The sequence below is a fragment of the Mauremys reevesii genome, linkage group 9 (assembly GCF_016161935.1).
Source record: "Mauremys reevesii isolate NIE-2019 linkage group 9, ASM1616193v1, whole genome shotgun sequence".
Lineage (NCBI taxonomy): Eukaryota > Metazoa > Chordata > Testudines > Geoemydidae > Mauremys > Mauremys reevesii.
The window spans coordinates 33,869,932-33,890,207 of NC_052631.1; the positions used below are offsets into that span (position 1 = coordinate 33,869,932).

General features: G+C 45.9%; 1 protein-coding gene across 2 annotated transcripts in view; it reads right to left on the reverse strand.

Annotated features, from left to right (window-relative positions):
- LOC120371610 (collagen alpha-3(IV) chain-like) overlaps positions 1-20,276 on the reverse strand; it is a 111,290-nt gene that overhangs the window by 38,628 nt on the left and 52,386 nt on the right. For both annotated transcript variants that reach the window (XM_039487520.1, XM_039487519.1), the window contains 11 exons: positions 20,036-20,080; positions 19,208-19,261; positions 18,907-18,948; positions 17,388-17,475; positions 16,223-16,258; positions 11,654-11,818; positions 10,314-10,406; positions 9,044-9,139; positions 5,594-5,664; positions 1,641-1,829; positions 105-273 (listed from right to left, as the gene is read on the reverse strand). In XM_039487520.1, coding sequence (XP_039343454.1) covers positions 105-273; positions 1,641-1,829; positions 5,594-5,664; positions 9,044-9,139; positions 10,314-10,406; positions 11,654-11,818; positions 16,223-16,258; positions 17,388-17,475; positions 18,907-18,948; positions 19,208-19,261; positions 20,036-20,080 — 1,048 coding nt within the window. The remainder of the gene's footprint in view (positions 1-104; positions 274-1,640; positions 1,830-5,593; positions 5,665-9,043; positions 9,140-10,313; positions 10,407-11,653; positions 11,819-16,222; positions 16,259-17,387; positions 17,476-18,906; positions 18,949-19,207; positions 19,262-20,035; positions 20,081-20,276) is intronic.

Genomic DNA, 20,276 nt, shown 5'->3' on the forward strand with positions numbered 1-20,276 from the left:
AAATCACATCACTTGCAACCATACAGGTCAGTTCATCAGTGTGTTTAAATGAAAGTCAAACACTTTAAAAAGCGAAGCTAGTGATAAGATATTAAGTTACAAACCAATTGCTCCAGGCAATCCAGGCAATCCAGATATTCCCTTAGCACCTTTGGGACCTGTCATTCCTTGTGGTCCATATCCTGGTGGTCCAGTGAGCCCCATTTCTCCAGGAAGACCTGGGTTACCAGGCAATCCTGATAACCCTCTGTCCCCTTTCGAACCATCCAGTCCCTATTAATAATTAGACACATTTGCATAATGTGCATTGCTTATTTTTCCCTGTTAGGTCCAGCAGCAACAAATTTTGATACATTGGACTGATTATGATCTCACACTATTTAATGAAAGAGTAACTCCATCATCTTAGGCAAAGTACTCTTGACTTACATAGCGTGAGACACAACATTGTCTGTTTATTGTATCCTTATTTAATCCTGTGCCTTTGTGAGATCCTAAAAGAAAACGCAGTAGTACTGTAAGAATACAGGAGGTATTTGCCCATTCTGGGATACTGCCTTCTGATCCTCCCAGGGAACCTACTTCTTCCAATCCAAATTCTTAGAGACATTCCAGCAGCAAAAATTAATGAATAGGACCTTTCATGCTCCAATTTATGTATATGTAACAGAGACCATAAAAATGATTTGATCAATGCTTTGATTTGACTAAATTTGCCCATGTATAATGGAAGCTGCCCACACAATTCCATGCAAATTGCAAATGAGTAAGTGTAATCAAAGCTTTACCACTTTGCCACCATTTTAAGCCACACAGAAAACGCTAAACAAACATTATATAAAACATTAGACAAAAATAAAAATTTCTGTCCTATGGGAAATTCTGGTATTTTAATATTTTTGTCCAAATTGGGATGAAAAGTTGAAATAGCAACATTTTTTGCAGAACAAAAAGTGCTGAAAAAGTTTGCTTCTCCTACCCTTGTAGCTACAGAGCAATCAGCGTCAATGCCTGGATATCTTTTGTAATGTATACATTTTAAGACCAGAGGGGACTGTTTGATTATCTCATCTAAACTCCTGCAAAACACACGCCATAGAATATTACCCAGTAACTCCTGCATCAAGACTATATCCTGTGGTTGGGTTAGAGCAGGGGTTCTCAACCTTTTTCTTTCTGAGGCCCACCCAACATGCTATAAAATCTCCATGGCCTATCTGGGCCACAATAACTGGTTTTCTGCATATAAAAGCCAGGGCTGGCATTGGGGGATAGTAAGAAGGGCAATTGCCAGGGGGCCCTGCAAAGCTACACTGCTCAGGCTTTGGCTTCAGCCCTGGGTAGTGGGGCTCAGGGCCCCACGCATCAGCCCCATGTGGTGGGACTTCGGCTTTCTGCCTTGGGCCCAAGTGAGTCTAATGCTGGCCCTGCTTGGCAGACCCCCTGAAACCTGCTCGCTGCCCCCTAGGGGGCCCTGGACCCCTTGTTGAGAACCACTGGGTTAGAGCATGTTTAAGTTTACTTAGCTATCTTTACAGATGTTACAGTGTTTTAATTCTAATGAATAGGGCTGTGAAATGTATAATTATTTACTTAGCTTTCTATTAATTCTAAAATAATTGAAAATAATGTATACCAACCCGTTCGCCTTTAGAACCTTTTGAGCCTTTTGAACCATGTTTTTTGTGCAATCCATCTGAACCTTTCCGCCCTGGATTTCCTCTGATCCCTGGATCTCCTCTGTTTCCTTTTTGCCCTTCTGGATACACATATCCTGGTTCACCATTTGGCCCTTTCAGTCCTTGATCTCCTGGAAAACCTGGAAGTCCCTAGGACACAGCAGTTAAGAATTTCCATGTTAGATTTATGTCAAGTAGTTTTTTTATATCAACACTAAATGACAAAGTTTCTTTCTTTCTTAGGCAATTCTTTAGAGGGTCCCAGGATTTTAATTGAATTTTGTCTTCACTAATTTCACTAGTCAAATAAGAATTATTATTTTCATTTGCTTGTTGTCCCTGAGGCTGATAATTTAAGTTAGGGGGTCATATCCTTGGCCCTGCTCCTTCCCCTTTGCACTGCTTTGGTGGTGGAAAGAGATCACAGAAAGACGGCTTAAACTACTAAGGGTATGTCTACACTACCCACTGGATCGGCGGGCAGCTATTGATCCAGCGGAGGTCGATTTATCGCGTCTAGACCCCCAATCCCTCTCTCATCGACTCCTGTACTCCAGCGCTGCGAGAGGCGCAGGCAGAGTCGACGGGGGAGTGGCAGCAGTTGATTCACCGCGGAGAAGACACCACAGTAAGTCGATCTAAGTACGTCGACTTCAGCTACGATATTCACATAACTGAAGTTGCTTAACTTAGATCGATTCCCCCCCGCCCGGGTAGACCAGGGCTAAGATGGGAATTTCCTGTTGCATGCTAATGCTGACACAGATGGCTCTATGTCACCCACTATGGGTCCCCCAATGTAGGGGACATTTGGGGACTGGAGCACACTGTACTCTGGTGATCCTGGGCTGGTGAACTGATGATTGGGACAGAGACAAAGCAATTTGGGACAGAGACAGTGGTGAGCTGCAGCCGGTTCGCACCGGTTCACGAGAACCGGTTGTTAAATTTAGAAGCCCGTTTAGAACCGGTTGTTCCTGGAGGGACAACTAGTTCCAAAAGGGCTTTTAAATTTAACAAAAGTTCTAGCAGCTCCCTGCCTTTCCCCCGGCCCCAGCTCACCTCACTCCGCCTCTGCCTCCTCTTCTGAAGCTCCTCCGGCTTCTCCTCCCCCTTCCCAGCTTCCCGCGAATCAACTGTTCGCGTGGGAAGCCTGGGAGGACTGAGAAGAAAGCAGAGGCTTCCTGCAGGTGAGCTTGAGCTGGGGCCGGGGCTGGGGGCGCCAGCGGGAGGAGGACTTCAGGCGCCGCGCCGCCCAGTGAGGTCGCGGCCGGACCTTGGGGCGGGGCAGTGCGGCTCTGCCCCTCGGGTCCAGCTGTGACCTCGCCGGGCAGCGCGGCATGGCTCCTGCCTGGCCCCCGGGTCCGGCACCCGACCTCGGCCGGGCGGCGCGGCTCCTGCCCGGCCCCCGGGTCCGGCCCCCGACCTCGGCCGGGCGGTGCGGCTCCTGCCCGGCCCCTGACCTCGGCCGGTGGCTCCGGTCCCAGCCCCAGCCCAGCTGGGCCCCCACCTCCAGGCAGCACGGTAAGGGAGCAGGGAGGGTGTGTTGGATAGAGGGCAGGGGAGTTGTGGGGGTGGATTAGTGTCGGGGCAGTCAGAGGGCAGGGAACAGGGGGATTGAACGGGGGCAAGGGTCCCGGGGGGGCAGTCAGAAAGGAGCAGGGGTTGGATGGGGCAGTGGGGGGCAGTTAGGGGTAGGGATTCCAGGGACAGTCAGGGGACAGAGAGAAGGGGTGGTTGGATGGGGTGTAGGGGTCCCGGGGTGCCATCAGGAATGAGAGAAGGGGTTGGATGGGGTGGCAAGGGGCAGACAGGGGACAGGGAAGGGGGGTGGATAGGGCATGGGTCCCGGGGGGGGCTGTCAAGGAACATGAGGGGGGTTGGATGGAGCAGGAGTCCCCGGGGGGGGCATGACCCCCTCATGGGGTGAGGAGGAGGGAACCGGTTGTCAGTATTTTGGCAGCTCATCACTGGACAGAGATGATCAATTTGTTCTGTGTTATACTTAGGGCCCTACCAAATTCATGGTCCATTTTGGTCGATTTCATGGTAATAGGATTTTAAAAATCGTCAGTTTCATGATTTCAGCAATTTAAATCTGAAATTTCATGGTGTTGTAATTGTTGGGGTCCTGACCCAAAACGGAGTTGTGGGGGGGGGTTTGGAAGGTTATTGTAAGGGGGTGGTGATACTGTTACCCTTACTTCTATGCTGCCTTCAGAGCTTGGCAGCTGGAAAGCGGTGGCTGCTGTTTGGGAGCCCAGCTATGAAGACAGAGTTGCTGCCAGCAGCAGCACAGAAGTAAGGATGGCATGGTATGGTATTGCCAGTCTTACTTCTGTACTGCTGCAGGCGGGGTGCTGCCTTCAGAGCTGGGTGCACGGCCAACAGCTGCTGCTCTCAGCCACCCAGCTCTGAAGGCAGCACAGAAGTAAGCATGGCAATACCCTTACCCCACTAAAATAACCTTGTGACCCCCTGCAACTCCCTTTTGGGTCAGGGCCCCCAATTTGAGAAATGGTGGTCTCCCCTGTGAAATCTGTATGATATAGGGTAAAAGTACACAAAAGACCAGATGTCATCGGAGGAGACCAGATTTCATGGTCTGTGACACATTTTTCATGGCTGTGAATTTGGTAGGGCCCTAGTTATACTGAGTCCAGCAAAGGGAGTCCTGGTCTATGACTGGGGCTCCTGGGCACTACTGTAATATGTATAATAATAAAATATTAATAATTAGTTAATAGGGAGCCACTATTGCTGGTGCAAGTTGAAGCAGACACAAGAGAGATCCCTTGAAGATGCTTTGAAGGAATCTTTGTCTCTTGCCCCAGCCAATGGAACTAGGGTTTTACACCCTCTGAAAGGGCAACATAAAGTTAGCTTCTCCCACACTTCCTGGGGCTTGAGGAGCCACTGTGCCTGCTTGAGGGAACAAAGCATCCCAGAATTCCTAAGAATCAGAGCTGCCCTTAGCATTTTGGGGTGAGCCAGTCAAACATTTCCAGTGCTTTGTAGGGGAAATGGAACCCCATGGCTTGCACTGGGGTCTAGGGATAATCACCAGCATTAAGAACAGGTTTATAAAGGACAATTATCTGAATAAGTTTGAGGTTTGGAGTGCATGTAGTGAATTTTAACATACACACAACACTTTAAACACATTAACTAATTAGTCTCCACAACCACCTTTGACTGTGAGATAGGTATCATTGTCATTACCATCTTTATTTTATAGCTGAGGACACTAAGATAGAGAGATTTGACCAAGATGATAGAGGAAGTCAGGATCAAGCCTAAATTTGAACACAGGAGGCTCTTGCTCTTAGTTCCCTTTAAAATTCAATAGGTCATGCTGCCTCTGACATTACCTAGATAAGTCATTATAGCCTCTGGTAATGGGTTTCAGGAGATGGCCTATAGGTGGTCATCTGGGAGAGGACCATATAACAGACATAGTACCATGAGTGACAATGGGCAGCACTACCCCTATAAACATGCACTGATCTGGAGAACTTGTAAAAATCAAAGGACCAGTGAGCATGTATTTCCTGAAGCTCAATGGCCAGCCTAGGCATTGTAGTACTCATGGTGATGTGTATTTCCTTGTGATAATCAGGAAAAATGTATGTTACACTTTTCACCCTACTGGTTGGTTTACACTGGTTCATATTTTTGAGGATATCTTTACAAGGAAAAAAGCTAAAGCACATTTTTTCCACACCCTTCCCCATTTTTTAATTAAAACTGAAATTAGTCCTAATTCTAGATTCTGAAAGTACCACCTTCCTGGAACCATGAAGCTAAAATAGTAACAGTATATCCTGCATATGGCAATACAGCTAGACACCACGATTCTCAGCCCACAAAAATTCAATATTGCAACTGAAAGATCCATTTAACTTAAATCTTACTTGAGGACCTGAAGGCCCTTGTGCCCCTGGAGAACCTCGAGATCCTTTGGGACCACTTATTCCTTGTCTACCTGTGACAGGTGAAAGATTAAAGGAATGAAAAACTGATTTGACAGACTCTGGTACTAACATACAATACAGAGAGTTGCTGCCTTTCGGATACAACACACATCAACAAACTGCCTTGGAAGGCACGTTGGTAAATTGCTGGCTGGTGGGTGTATAAAGAAATCCCTCCGGTATACTTGTTGTTTTGGAATTTCTGCCTCCCCATTATTGATTTCCTAGAAAAATTACAGTACAGGCTCCCTACTAAAGGTTTCCTAGGTAAATGTTTTCCCTGCCAGAAAAACATTTTCATGTATTGACAACTTCCCTGAGTTTCTCACTCCCTAATACTGAATTAACTCCATATACTTCCCCAGTGTTCTCAAGGAACTGAACTCCTTCAAGATGCAATACTCTTCCTCCTGGGGTAGTTTCCTTCTAATCGTTCCACTGGAGAAATTGTGTGCGTGACGGTGGTGGGCAGGGAGTTCACCCTCTGTGAGATTAAAAGGACTGAAGTTTGCCCCCCTAAATCAGCAGCTTTATTCTAAGACCGAAAGGCTCCATATTCAGCTCCAATCTGTAGCACATTCATAGGATCTAAAGCCAGAAGGAACCACTGTGATCATCTAGTCTGACCTCCTGTATAGTACAGGCCACAAAACTTCCCCAAATTAATTCCCAGAGCAGGTCTCTTAGAAAAACATCCAATCTTGATTTTAAAATTGTCAGCCATAGAGAATCCAGCATGACCCTTGGTACATTTATTTACAGCTGCCTTAAATTTACCTTTAAATAAGGTTTGTTTTTTAACCAGCAGAGCCTTCTTCCTCAATTGTGGCTTTTTGGGCATCTAGTAAAGCGGGGCAGGCAAACTTTTTGGCTCTAGGGCCACATCGGGTACAGAAATTGTATGGTGGGCCAGGTAGGGAAGGCTGGGGGAGGTTATGCCTCCCCAAACAGTGAGGCGTGGCCTGGCCCCCGCCCCCTATCCAGCCCCTGGAACTCCCACCCCCATCCAACCCCACCCCTGACTGCCCCCCGGGACTCCCAAATCCTATCGAAACATCCCATCTCTCTGCCCCGACCATCTCCTCGGGACGCCCGTCCCCTATCCAATCCTCCCTGCTCCCCACCCTCTGACCACCCTGCTCCCCCCCCTCTGACCACCCCCAGGACCCCCACCTCTATCCAATCTCCCCTTCTCCCCACCTCTTGACAGGCCCCCTGGGGCCTCCCCACTCCCTATCCAATCCTCCCTGGTCTCCCCACCCCATGTTACCTGTGGGGTGAGGGAAAGGGCAGCTCCGTCCTTTCCTTGTGCATTTCCCCTGCTCATTTGGCTGCTCTCCTTGGCAGTCAGGCAGGGCTTGCTCCCTGTCTGGGCTTGGCTGCTGGGGACAGGGGCCAAGATTGTTGGGGGTAGAGGGGGGCTATGGCTTGCTCTGCCCCTGTCCCCAGCAGCAGGGCTCAGGCCCCTTAACTTCCCTGCTGCAACCCGCTCTCCTCCCCACCCCCACCCCCCGGAACTCTCCCCGCTCTCCACTCCCTGAAGCACCAGGTCTGGTGGCGCTATAGCTGTGCCACCTGCCCAGAGCTGAAGCCACGCTGCCCAGGCACTGGGGGAACTGTGACTGCAAGGGAGGCAGCGGAGCAGAAGGGGAGAAGCCAGGGGCTAGCCTCCACCCTGCTCACTGTGCCGCCAGGGAGTTGGGCTGGCTCTTTACAAGCCCATCCTGACACCACTCCCTGGCAGGAGCTCAGGTCCCATTTTTTTTTTTAAAACAGGGGAGCCAAGAAATCTGCGGAAGGTATGATTTCAACACAGATTTCCCCCAGGAGTAATACATAAGCTACCATTAACTTTTAGTTGTGTGATCAGTTCCACTTTATCTATTAAGACAAGGTCTAATAAAGAATTCCCCCTGGGGGGAGGGATAGCTCAGTGGTTTGAGCATTGGCCTGCTAAACCTAGGGTTATGAGTTCAATCCTTGAGGAGGCCACTTAGGGATCTGGGGCAAAAATTGGTCCTGCTAGTGAAGGCAGAGGGCTGGACTCAATGACCTTTCAAGCTCCCTTCCAGTTCTAGGAGATTGGTCTATCTATCTCCAATTATTAAAAAAAATGTGTTGACTACAACACTTTATTAGGAAATTGTCATCCATAATGTTTAGAAATTCAAAGGATATTTTAGTACTAGCAGCATAAGACCGCCAGCATATGTCACTTAAATGGAAGTCCCCCATGATCACACAGTTTTCCCCCATAAACATTATAGATGGGTGTGTAAGGAGGCAGTCATCTCGTTCCCTCGTGTGATTTGTTGGTCTGTAGCAGACACCAATAACCCATCTTGTGCTTTATCTCTTAGGATACTGGTTCTAACCCGGGGGCCGGGGGGGAGTTGCAAGCAGGTTTCAGATGGTCCAAGCAGGGCCAGCGTTAGACTCGCTGGGGCCAGGGCAGAAAGTCAAAGCACCACTGCAAGGGGCTGAAGCCTATGGCCCTGAGCCCTGCCATCTGGGGCTGAAGCCAAAGCCTGAGCAACGTAGCTCTGTGGAGGCCTCTGTGGCATGGGGCCCTATCCCCTAACACTGGCCCTGGCTTTTATATGCAGAAAACCAGTTGTTGTGACACAGATGGGCCATGGAGTTTTTAAAGCGGGGGGGTGGTAGGCTCAGAAAGAAAAAGGTTGAGAACCCCTGTGTTAGGCCATTGATCTATAAGCATGAAAAGTTCATTTTCTTCTGTGTTAACAGTGACTTAGAAACAGGTAATGACAGAGTGCCACTCCCTCTCCCCTTTTCCCCACACAATCCTTCCTAAATAGGTTATAACCATTGATGTGGGAATCATCCCACCAGGTTTCAGTGATACCACCTAAATTAAATTTATGCTCATAAATGAACAATTCCAATTTCTCTTGTTTGTTACCAGGCTCCTAGCATTAGTGTACAGTATAGGCAATTGAAGAAGTCTTGTTTTCATGTTCTCTGGTTTCTTGATTTTGTTGTCAACATCTCAGTTTTGTGCCGAGTGCTCATATCCTTCCTCTTTTTTTACCTTCTCCTTTTGCTCTCAGTGTAACCCCTCCTGACTACCTTAGCCAACCTGTCCCCAAGGAGATAGCCTCCATCTCCATAGGAGGGGAACCAATCTAAAAACGGTACAGCCTGCTCTTCCCATAGAAAGTGGACCAGTGGCCACAAAATCAAAGCCCTCCATCCTGGATATACAGTCCCTGGCCCCAAACCTCCAGTGCCAGGCAGTTTTGAGTATTGATTAAAAGAAGCATCTCATTGTAACTGAGTAAATGCTGTTGGATTTGTGCAGCTAAAGATGGTACATGAAGAAACATTGGCATTTCCCAATAACAATTTAGTAAAGCCAAGATATTTTACCAGTAACTCCTTCTTGACCATCTTGCCCAGGAGCACCAGGAAGTCCAGGTCCTCCTGGTATATAACTGCATTGATTACAAGGACTTGCTTCTTCACCTGGAACAAAATTATACCTTCATTAACTGTTATAGTGGCAAATTACTTCCGTGTTCAATGAATAGCTTGCATCAGGCCCGCTCAACTACCTAACATATATCCTGGGTTAAAGAGGTGTGAAAACACTGGGAATACAGCTTCATTTTAATCATCAATAATCAAGGATTTACAGATCCTTTTAAATACAGTCTGGTTTATCTCTTGGCACCAGAGACTACAGCACTATCAATTAAAAGACAAGATCACCCAGTTTCAATAGCCTGGTTTTTTGTTCACTATTTAGTATTCTGCTTAGAAACACACTGTCATTATAAACAATAAGCCAAATCCTATAAAGCAGGAGGAAAGCATGCCCAGGCCTTTAACTCCTATGCATGGTGGTTCCACAATAGGCTGGCTGACCCTAGAAGTTGTCATCATGAGCATGTTGGAAAATACAGAGCTGCAGTAGTCCCTGTGGTGCAATCTGCAGGGGGACACAGAGTGGCCCAGGCATGGGGACCTCACTTCCAGCCTCCTCTCTCACATGGCAGGAAGAGGTGAGGATTGTGGGAGTGTGAGACTCTCCCTTCCCCAGACTGTCCTGAGAGGAATTGCCCTTTGTCTCACTGGAGCAGTTATCTGGCTCTAGTATCTTGGCAGAGCAAGGGGGAACTTGGCCCTCTTGCTGTTTCCACAAAAGAAGACACGGAAAAGTCCTGCTAACACAAATTAATTCATTAATTAATTTCTAATTGGTAATTCCCAAGGAGTAGCCAGAATCAGCATAATAATTTTTAACCCCTCTACAGATCTCATTTTTAGCTGAAAATAAATGATCAGTTCATGTCAATCACAACACAGCCCAATCCTGATCTCACATGTGTGGGTGTATTGTAGAAACCCTGCTGCACTCAGTGGAGTTACACTCACATGAAAATGAGGTACAGCAGAATCGGATCCGATTATTTAGTCTGACAAACAGTAGAATGATCACATTCAGTTCTGTACTGAATCTTGACTGAATCTGACTTTTCAGCTCAGTTGTTTTCTGTAAATTACAGCAGCTTTCTTAAACATGGAACAGTTTGTTGTTCGATAGAAAGGTTAAATGAAATTTCTGCATCTCGTTGCTCCATCTGAATCAATAATAAATTAATTCTAGGAACATATTTTCACACACACAATTGCTGACCTTTCACTCCACTATCTCCTGGAGGTCCTGGAGGTCCCACACATCCGGGGTTTCCTGGAACTCCTGGTGGGTGCGTTTCAAACGTTACTTTACCTGATGATAGGATGAGTATGACAACATTAATTTAGCAGACTGTTCAAAGAGTTTTAGTTTTTGCAAAGAGAAAGAACGATAGACCCCACCATGATGAGTTGTAGAGGATATTCAGGCTCAAAGGAAGAACAATCATATGCTTTATACATCTGAAATCTTGGAGAAAGAACGACAAGCCCTTGCACATGGAAGTACAAGAGGAAAAATCTGGTAAAGCAGTAGAAAAATCTCATTTGGTCTGGTGGATATGTTTGTGCTAATGGGGTGACCACCTTTAAAGAACACAGTTCTGTGACTCCAGACAAAGATTTTGTACTTTTATTTTGAATGAGAAGTAAATAAATTAAAGCTCCAGGTATGAAAGGGGAAACTTTGAATCCCAAATTTATGTTGCTCATGTCTCTTCATCAGCGCTGCTTTCGGCATTCTCAGCTACCTCAAAACAGAAAAGCCTTTAGAAATAGCACAATGTATTACCACCAGTAACACTTGGGCTAAAACCAATTGCAAAGCCCTACTGTTTATAATACAAAGTAGGCTTTATTTGGCTTTACCATGAATTGCTACTTTGAATAAAAATTGGTTCTGTTGCACACCCATTTGAATCCCACTGAGTTTGCATCTTCCTCAAATTTTATAACCTGCACTTAGCTGATCACCCCATTTCTCACTTACCAGCATTGCAAGGGGCATATTCTCACACAGAATTACTGCCTCAAAGCCCACTGTAGTCAGTAAGAGCTTTGCCATTGATTTCAATGGGGTTTGAATTGGGCCCTGTTGAATTTACTGTTCCAGATTTACAGAAATTTTGGAAATGTTAACCACATAAATAGGCTTTCCTTTAACATCGCCAGAGTGTCCTTCATGACTAATCTTTCTTACTCACTGTGCAGCAGATGCGTCACTCTTGTACAGAAAGTCCAACTCCTCTGTAATGCTGGAAAGTCCTTACATTTTTCATACAGAATCTCAGAATGATGGAACCCAGCACCTTGTTACACGCACTGTTTCTGTTAATAATGTACGCAATGTTTGCTCTTTGGAAATCCCATTCAGCCAGACTATTCAGAGTATTCTCAAGAAGTCACTTCTCATGAAGTGTTAAGACACTGGCCCAGCTTTCTGATCTCAGTGATACCAGCCAATTCCACAGATATTGAAATTACTCTGGATTTCTGCCCGCGTAATTGAGACCATACTGTGGCCCGTTATATATACACAGTCACATAAGATCTATGCTGTACCTGGCTGTCCTGGAGGACCTGGTGATCCTACAGAGCCAGGTCTGCCTGGAAACCCATGAAGTCCTGGAGACCCCACAGTATTCATGCCAGGCTGTCCTCTCTCTCCCTTAATTCCTTTCAGTCCTGGATATCCTTGTGGGCCATTTACGCCAGGTCTCGATACACCTAACAAAAGATAAAGCTGTTATTTAATTTCAAGGATCCTAGATGACCTTAAGAGTTTTTTAAAAGTGTGTTCTGTAACACGGGAAGGTGGACCACGTTAGAACTTTTGTTTCTATCATTCAAATGTGTGTTGAGTTTTGGCCATTTAGGGTATATGTACACTGCTGACTTTACATGTATCCAGGAGCGAGGATATGCCCTCCCCTCCCCACCCCACCTTGTCCACACTCAAAACACCTGAAACCTGCATCTCAGGATGGGTAGATTCTGAGCTAGTTATCTTGTCTGAAGGTGTGGGTTTGTGTTCGGGTCAGCTGTAACCACCCAACTTTGCCGGTTGATGTGGCGAAGGCGTGGTAACTAGGTCTCAAATCTCACTAGTTCTCCACTCCCATGCCCACAATTCCCTGTACCCATATCTTTCTAGGACACTAGAATTTTAATAAATATCTGGCAGGAGTACAGCTGGCAGCACAGTTTTACCTGGTGCAGCAAGGACAGCCCCATAAACACTCATGTTTCTAGAAGGCTGGTGAAGTATGGCATCGACCATTCTGCTGCTCAGTGCCGAAAAAGAATGAAGCACTTAAAACAGCAGTACAGGAAGGTCTGAGACTTGAACAAGCGTAAAAAATTTACAAATATTTACTATATTATCAATCAAAGGGAAAAAATGAGAAATTTTGTAATTTCTTTATTACACTTCAGGCAAGTCACAAGCAAAATCCAAACAATCCTCAATGACCATAACTGTCCCCAGCACCAACTCCACCCCATATTACAAAAACATTTCAGGAAATCTGTTTAGAGGGGTTCAGTAGTGGGTGAATTGGGGCAAGCACTTACATGGTTACAAACTGAACAATCATGCAATTATTTCAACTGTCCCCATCCCAAACGGTAAACACATTCCAGGAAAACTGTTAAAATGGATTACATACCAGCATGAACTGTGACAAGCACAAACAGTGACAATCCCAGCAAGTGCAAATCAGATCAAACTGAAATAATAAAAAGCCACTTGTGGCCAATACCAATTTTGGCATGTACCTTCATTTAAGGTTAAATCAGATTTACGAAAGGCTATCAAAGTGCTCCCTAGTAGCAGCACAAGTCAGACATCATCCTCTTTCTCCCAGCACTGCCAGAATCTATCAACTCTTATTTTCCTTGCCAGTCTGGACCCAGCACCACTCTGGAGCTGGTTGCCTGCACTGGGCTTGCATTACAATCAATGTCCTGAGCCTACTCCAGATGGAAATACTTGCCTTTTGCCTCACCCATATTGTGCAGTGTGCAGCAGGCCACGATTATATAAATGGCATTGAGCACACTGGCATCCAGACGTGTTGGAAGGCTGTGCCATCTAGCCTTGAGTCTACCAATGGCACATTCCACTACCATCCTGCAGCTACTGAGCTCAAAATTGAATTCTCTTTTCCCAGAGCCCTGACATCAGTATACAGTTTCATGAGTAAGGCTACCTTTTAATCACAAAGTATTTAATCATGGGTATTTTTAGTAAAAGTCATGGAGAGGTCACGAGCAATAAACAAAAATTCACAGCCTGTGACCTATTCATGACTTTTACTAAAAATACCCATGACTAAATCTTAGGGGCTCTGGGGGGCTCTGAGGTGCTGCTGCTGCTCTGGCGGGCTCCAGGGTGCTGCTGTTGCTGCTGGGGGAGGGGGGCTGCTCGGGGTCCTGTGGCTGCTCTGTGGGATGGCCCAGGGCCATGCCTGGGACCACTGCTGCTTCGGCAGCCCCCGGGGCCAGCTGCCTGGGACTGCCTGAGCAGCGGCCCAAGCAGCTGGCCCTGGGGCTGCCCCAGCTGCTCAGGCAGCCCTGGGATCAGCCGCACTGCCACTCCAGAAGTCACGTAGGTCCCGGAAATTCACGGAATCTGCGACTTCTGTGACCTCCATGACAGCCTTATTCATGAGCCGTGGCAGGAGTGGGTATGTGGAGTTCCCCATAATAACTATTGGCACAGATACACCTTTCATAACAATATTGTTTGTTGGGAATAAAGTATCTGCTTCCCCCTTCAAGTACTAGTCAAATATCCTCAGCCCCCTAGCATCGTGAACCTTTGTGGTTCACATAATCACTAGCCCCCTTTGTCGGGCAAACTATGGGCATCTGAGTGCCACTGATGGACCTAGTGGAATTTGGGTGCCCCAGCGTAGTTTCAGTCCCCCATCCTCTGAAAGCCAGCTATTATTTCAGGAACATTTCTTATGTCCACCACCAGTGAGTAAACCACACCATTAATTGCTTCACAAACCTCCATTCTCACAACCCCAACAGATGACTTGCCAACACCAAGGCAGTTTGCTATGTACCTCTAGTTGTCCGTACCACTAAGCTGGGGTTCTCAAACTTCATTGCATCGCGGCCCCCTTCTGACAATAAAAATTACTACATAACCCCAGGAGGGGGAACTGAAGCCTGAGCCTGCCCAAGCCCCAACACCGTGTGTGTGGGACAAACGCCAAAGCCCAAACCCCACTGCTCAGAGCGGGGGGCCAAAGCAGAAGCCCAAGGGCTTAAGCCCCAGGCAGGTGATCTGTAACCTGAGCCCCCAACCCAGGACTTTTTGGCCCCAGGTGGTGGGGCTCGGGCTTCGGGCCCAGGCCCCAGCAAGTCTAATGCCAGTCCTGGTGACCCAATTAAAATGGGGTCGCGACCCACTTTGGGATCCCGATCCATAGTTTGAGAACCACCGCGCTAAAACTTTCCTCATCAAGTGGTCAGGCACTGGAGGATTGGTTCTAGTTCCTCACATGGCCCCATGAAGGTCTGTTTCCTCATTCAGAAGTTCTGGAGCCACTTCTGGTTTCCCCAAGTCTGCAAGATGATGTGATCATGCCACACTGTGCTACTTCTCCTGCACCAGAAGCGTTGGTAAACCAAAGGGATTTCATGTCAATAGCAGCATTGTTCATGTCTTTTCCAGTCTGCCATGAATTAATTGCTCTCATCTCCCAAGTCCTGCTGTTTTTGACATCTCAGAAAATTCTCCTGAAATGCAATCCAGCATGTCGCTGAGCACCTATTCCACTGTATAAACGTTTCACCCACAGAAGGAGCAGGAGCAGTCCTCCAATGGATCCATGACTTTGACCAGACAGAAGTGAGAGGTGACATGACCTGGAAGTGCCACTGGTAAATGTAAGAAGGCAGGGAAAAACGTCTTCTGCACAGGGGTTTAGGAAGGAAAGGAACATGGTACCAAGAACACACCACAGATCAGTTCCTGGAGTGGCTCCATTTGATGCAAAGAATACTGGAATACGACCCCTGAAATGGTAGCACTAAACTTGGGTACCTAGAGCAGCAGTGTGGATGTGGTTTTCTACGTGTGACCAGCACAACAAAGGTGCACTCTCAGGGTGGATTTGCCTGGATTGCACCTGCGTGCACATGATCTAGTACAATAACTCCCCACTTAAAGTCATCCCAGTTAACGTTGCTTCGTTGTTATGTTGCTGATCAATTAGAGAACATGCTCATTTAAAGTTGCGCAGTGCTTCCTTATAATGTTGTTTGTCAGCTGCTTGCTTTGTCCACTGCTTGCAGAAAGAGTACCCTATTGCAGCTAGCTGGTGGGGGCTTGGAACCAGGGCTGACCAGCAGCTCCCCTATCAGCTCCCTGCTCCCCTAAGTTCCCTGTGCTGCAGCCGCTCAGCAGGCTATCAATTGCTAGCAGTGCAGTTGTCCCTCCCCGCACTGCCATGTGCTGCTCCTGCCCTCTGCCTTGGAGCTGCTCCCGGGAGCTTCCTGCTTGCTGTGCATGGCGGGGGGCTAATGTCAGTGGGTCCCCCTCCCCTCTGCTCCTGCCCCTCACTTACCCCATCTCCATAGAGCACTGGGGGACACAACAGAGCTCAGGACGGAGGGAGCTTACTGGCAGCAGCTGCTGTCTCAATTTGCTGATCTACTTAAAAAGGCAATGTACTTAGAGTGGGGTCAGCATACTTAAAGGGGAAATGCGCATCTCTCTCTCTCACACAGGGTGTGTGTCTCTGTCTGACATCCTGTCTCCCCTCCCTCCATTTGTGCTACCTTGTAGAGTGTGAGGCTACATTAACAACAACGTGTTAACTCTTGAGGGCTCAGTCAAATGCTAGTTCATCATTTAGCAGTAGGACATTCCCTGGGAAATATCCCACCCTCTTCCACCCTCTGACTTCACCAACTCAACCAACCTTCACAATCATCTTTGCGAGGAGTTACTATACTCAGGTATGCACATCAGTGTAGACATACCCCTAGAGACGTCCATTTTCAAACATGAGAAATGATCACTGCCTTCATAATACTAAGTAAGTAATACTGAGTAAGCAAAATGAATACTGCATTAGGCTTTTTAGTGTGCTGTAGGTTCATGACACATACCTGGTCTTCCTGTCACACCTAGGGGACCTCTTGGCCCTGCAAAAGCAATATATTAAAAATCTGAATTAAACCACTGTATATATTGGATTTTCACTATTCAAATACCTGCGCTGGTGTTTTTAACTACATGCCGGATTGTATAATAAGGCTGAACAGCAATTTTGACTTAAAAACCAAAATGTTACACATATTTGAACTTTGAGTTTTAATCTGATTTTGCCTAATAGGGATTTGTCACTTATCCAGTCCTGCAATTGTTACACAAAGAACTGCCACTGACATCCAATGAGAGCTTTATGTGCACAACAGTTGTGGGATCAGACCATTACAATAGGCTGAGTGTTGAGCACCCCCGCAAGGTATTGGGTGCCTTCAATTCCCACTGGCTTCCGTAACATGAGTAATTATATACAGGTGAGTAGCCCCCATTGAACTCTATGAGACCACTTGTGTATATAAAGGTTTACAGGATTGGGGCTCTAAAGAATAAAGTCAGGGTTGGTGAGGATGGATACGAGGCAAACAAATTGCATCTACCATGTCAAAGTTTAACACACAAACCCTTCACTACACTGTGATGTGTCCTGAATGACAAACTGATCAGGGTTTGGTTTTGATTTTTGGCAGTATGTTTTCATTTTATAGCATTACCAAATTAAAAAAACCAAACAGTTAAAACCCATGTTGATGCCTTTATCATTTCCGAATGGCATGCATTGAAATCAGGATGAAAGGGGAAAAATTAGTGTGAAATAAATGCCTTTTCCTAGGGACTGATTATGGCCTTCATCTTTCAATTCCTTGCCTGGTGTGTGGCAAAGATGTGTTGATGTTGATGATGATGTGGTCCAGTGAGAGTGTGAGCAGGGGCACACAAGTAAGGGTGAAAAGAACAGAAGTAAGTGTCAGGGTCCTTGTGTCCCTTCTCCCATAGTCTGAATATGGCCTTCGTGGTGATGCTCAGAATACAAGTCAGGCACTTAGCTATGAGCCTCTTCGGTCTCACTTCTACTTGATGGCAGTAATTTGATGGCTGCATAGTGGCACTCTCATGAGTGCAGGCTCAGGTTCCATGTGCAGCTCTTCCTCCCTGCGCTGTGCATGATCAGGCCCTTGGCATAGATTTCTTTTTCTGTTATGTTTATAGTTTTCAGAGCACTCTCACCAGGTATGCCAGGTTGACCTTTCAGTCCTGGGGGTCCTGGATATCCTTCATCTCCTTTTTCACCAGCCACCTCATCATAATACTTTGTCTTAAAAGAGACAGCAAGAGAGAGAGAGAGAGAGAGAGAGAGAGAGAGAGAGAGAGAATAGTAACAATGAAGAGAAAGGCAGTCTTCCATAACGGGTGCTTGACGTGAGTAATTTGCTTTTAGATACACCTGATTTCTTCCATTAACTCTCAAACCCCAGGTCGTGTAGGCCGAGGGAGGTTCCTGTATGTCAGGATCCTTCAGTTTACTTGCAAGACACGGTCTGGAGAGGCTGCATGACGCTAAACAGCAGCTAAACCAATACTGATTACTCCTAGACTGGCTGTTCTGTTGGGAGAAATATTGGGACCTAGCCCATTCTTTTGACCTTATGACATCACGAGACCTTGTATTTGCTCATTGCTAATTCCAGAATAATTGTTCACAAGCCACCGTATTTGAAGTTAAGATCTATATTATGTGTAATGATCTATGGCCACATACATGCAGACAGTCCTGGGACTTTCAGCACTACTTGCACTGAAGAAGAAATTTCTCACCTGTGAGTATAGTCACTAGGGCAAGCTGCAAGGTGGAGACATTCACAAACATTAAGCCAGTGTATTATATGTTCATAAAGGATGGATGTTCCCATAAAATAATATTACAGTGCTACCAAGTTTGCATGAAACATGTGCATGAGCAAAAGTGGAACTTAGAGAGAACAATAAGTTATTGCTCCTTTGTGGATTATTTTCCAGGTGAATAAACCAAGTTGACCATCAGCCACCTTTCAAACCATTGTATGTATTTCATTCGACAGTGGCCAGATAATAGTGATCACCATTGCCTAACCACATGCAGTATAGTGTGGCATATATAAATCAAACAACATAACATGAATGTTAGCCCTGAAATTAAAGAAATGTCAAAGACTGAGCCTGAAGCTCACAAATAGTTTTCATTTACTAATTTATTTATTTTGTACAAAGCTCTTGCTAAGCCAGATGCTACAAACAGGTTAGTGTTTTAAAAAAGGACTGCGTGTAAGCAACTGGGGTCAAAGGTTGCCCTCAGACATGTACATGGGCTTCAAGGAAAGTCTGAAACCGCATGCATGCATCAATGAGATGATTTTGCTTCTAGTTTACAAAGTCTTTTGGTATTTAAAAACTAGAAGCAATTGTTCTAGACATGATTATGGTTTCACTTCGGAAATTTAACTATTGTGAACTTTCATGACTGTTTCATGACAATTAACTCTCCAGTTGAATTGAATGAGGTGGGTGCTTCTTAGGGCCCATTCTTGCAATGAGCTCTGCACATGGAGGGAGAGCCCCACTGACTCCATATTTTGACACAGCAGTACTTTAGCCATGGCACCATGGGGATTTCACTATGGCAGCCTTCAGTCAAAATGGCATTACTTTTATGTGAATATTTAAAAAAAAATGACATTACCAGGTTAATCTAAACACAATTTGCACTTACGGGACCAGGAAATCCTAGTGGGCCAATGTCTCCTTTCCTCCCCTGCATGAGAAAACAGAAATGGGCCATCAGTTAGATACATTAAAAACAACATACTCAGAAGCCTTCACAGACTATGTTAATCAGACAGATCTCTTAGATGAACTTCATATTAAGTAGAGCTGAGTGGATTGCTGTTTATGGTGTTTATTAAATGATTTCACTTATGAGGAACACTGTATGTCTAGTGATATATGAGCCAAAATCCAACAAACAAACAAGAAAACCCAACCCCAAAATAACAAGGATATTATGTAATTACCTTAGTGCCTGCTATTCCAGGTGATCCTGGGTAGCCGCGTTCACCCTTCTCTCCCTGTAGATGAGAACACAGAATTATTATTAGGGGTTAGTCTTCTACCTGTTTCATACATAAAATCAACATTAAAATCTTAGATCATTCCTACTGATGGAAAAAAGAGTGAGAGTGTCTCAGGGGAAGGAAATCCCTGTGAGAATTCTTGTACGGAGATCTCCCCACAGCATCCTATTGAGGGTGGGGTTTACATGCCTATAAGCCCAACCTTCAAATCTGGCAGATCAAGTGACATCTTCAGGAGGACAAGTACATGTGCATGGAGGCCCTCTATCCCATACTGGCTATAGCCACCTCAGAGCCTCCCCTAAGTGAACTGTAGCCCATTTGAAGCTTTGCTATTTGGACATCTCTGATTGCAGTTGCCCCCACAACTCCCAAAAGTTTTGAAGCAGAAAAAATAATGCATTATCAGCTGTATTTTCTTTTCTGACTCATTTTAACAGAGCTGGATGGGGGACAATGTGAATCTCCCCAGCCCAGCCACTCCTCCCTAGAGACTTCCCAGGTCTGTGAAGGGTCTGGGGGGGAAAGAAGGCTACAGAGGCAGCCAGTCCCCTTGTCTGCATGGAAGACTGCATGCAAAGCATCCCCTCTGTGCTTGGATTTCTGGCCCAAAGCTTGGTGTATAGGAATACAGTTTCAAAATGTATTCAGATGTACATTTCAAGTGCAAATCGAAGTAGAGAAGAGCTGTAACACAGAGATGCAGTTCTGTCACACTTACACAGCTCTTATTAATATAATAGAACAATTAAAAGGTGTCTTCATTACCAGAAAGCCATGTGGACCGGGGGTACCATCTTTTCCAGGTTTACCCTACCAAAAAAACAAACAAACCCCACATGCACAATCACAAAAAGGTAACGAGTGATGCGCCATTCTGGAGAACAAATGGCTAAATTCTGCACTCATGTCTGTGCTTTCTACCCTTACAGCTCTAGGACAGAGATTTAAGTTATTTTAAAATGTACATTATTGTTGCTAATCACTTATTGCTCTGCCAATGTACACA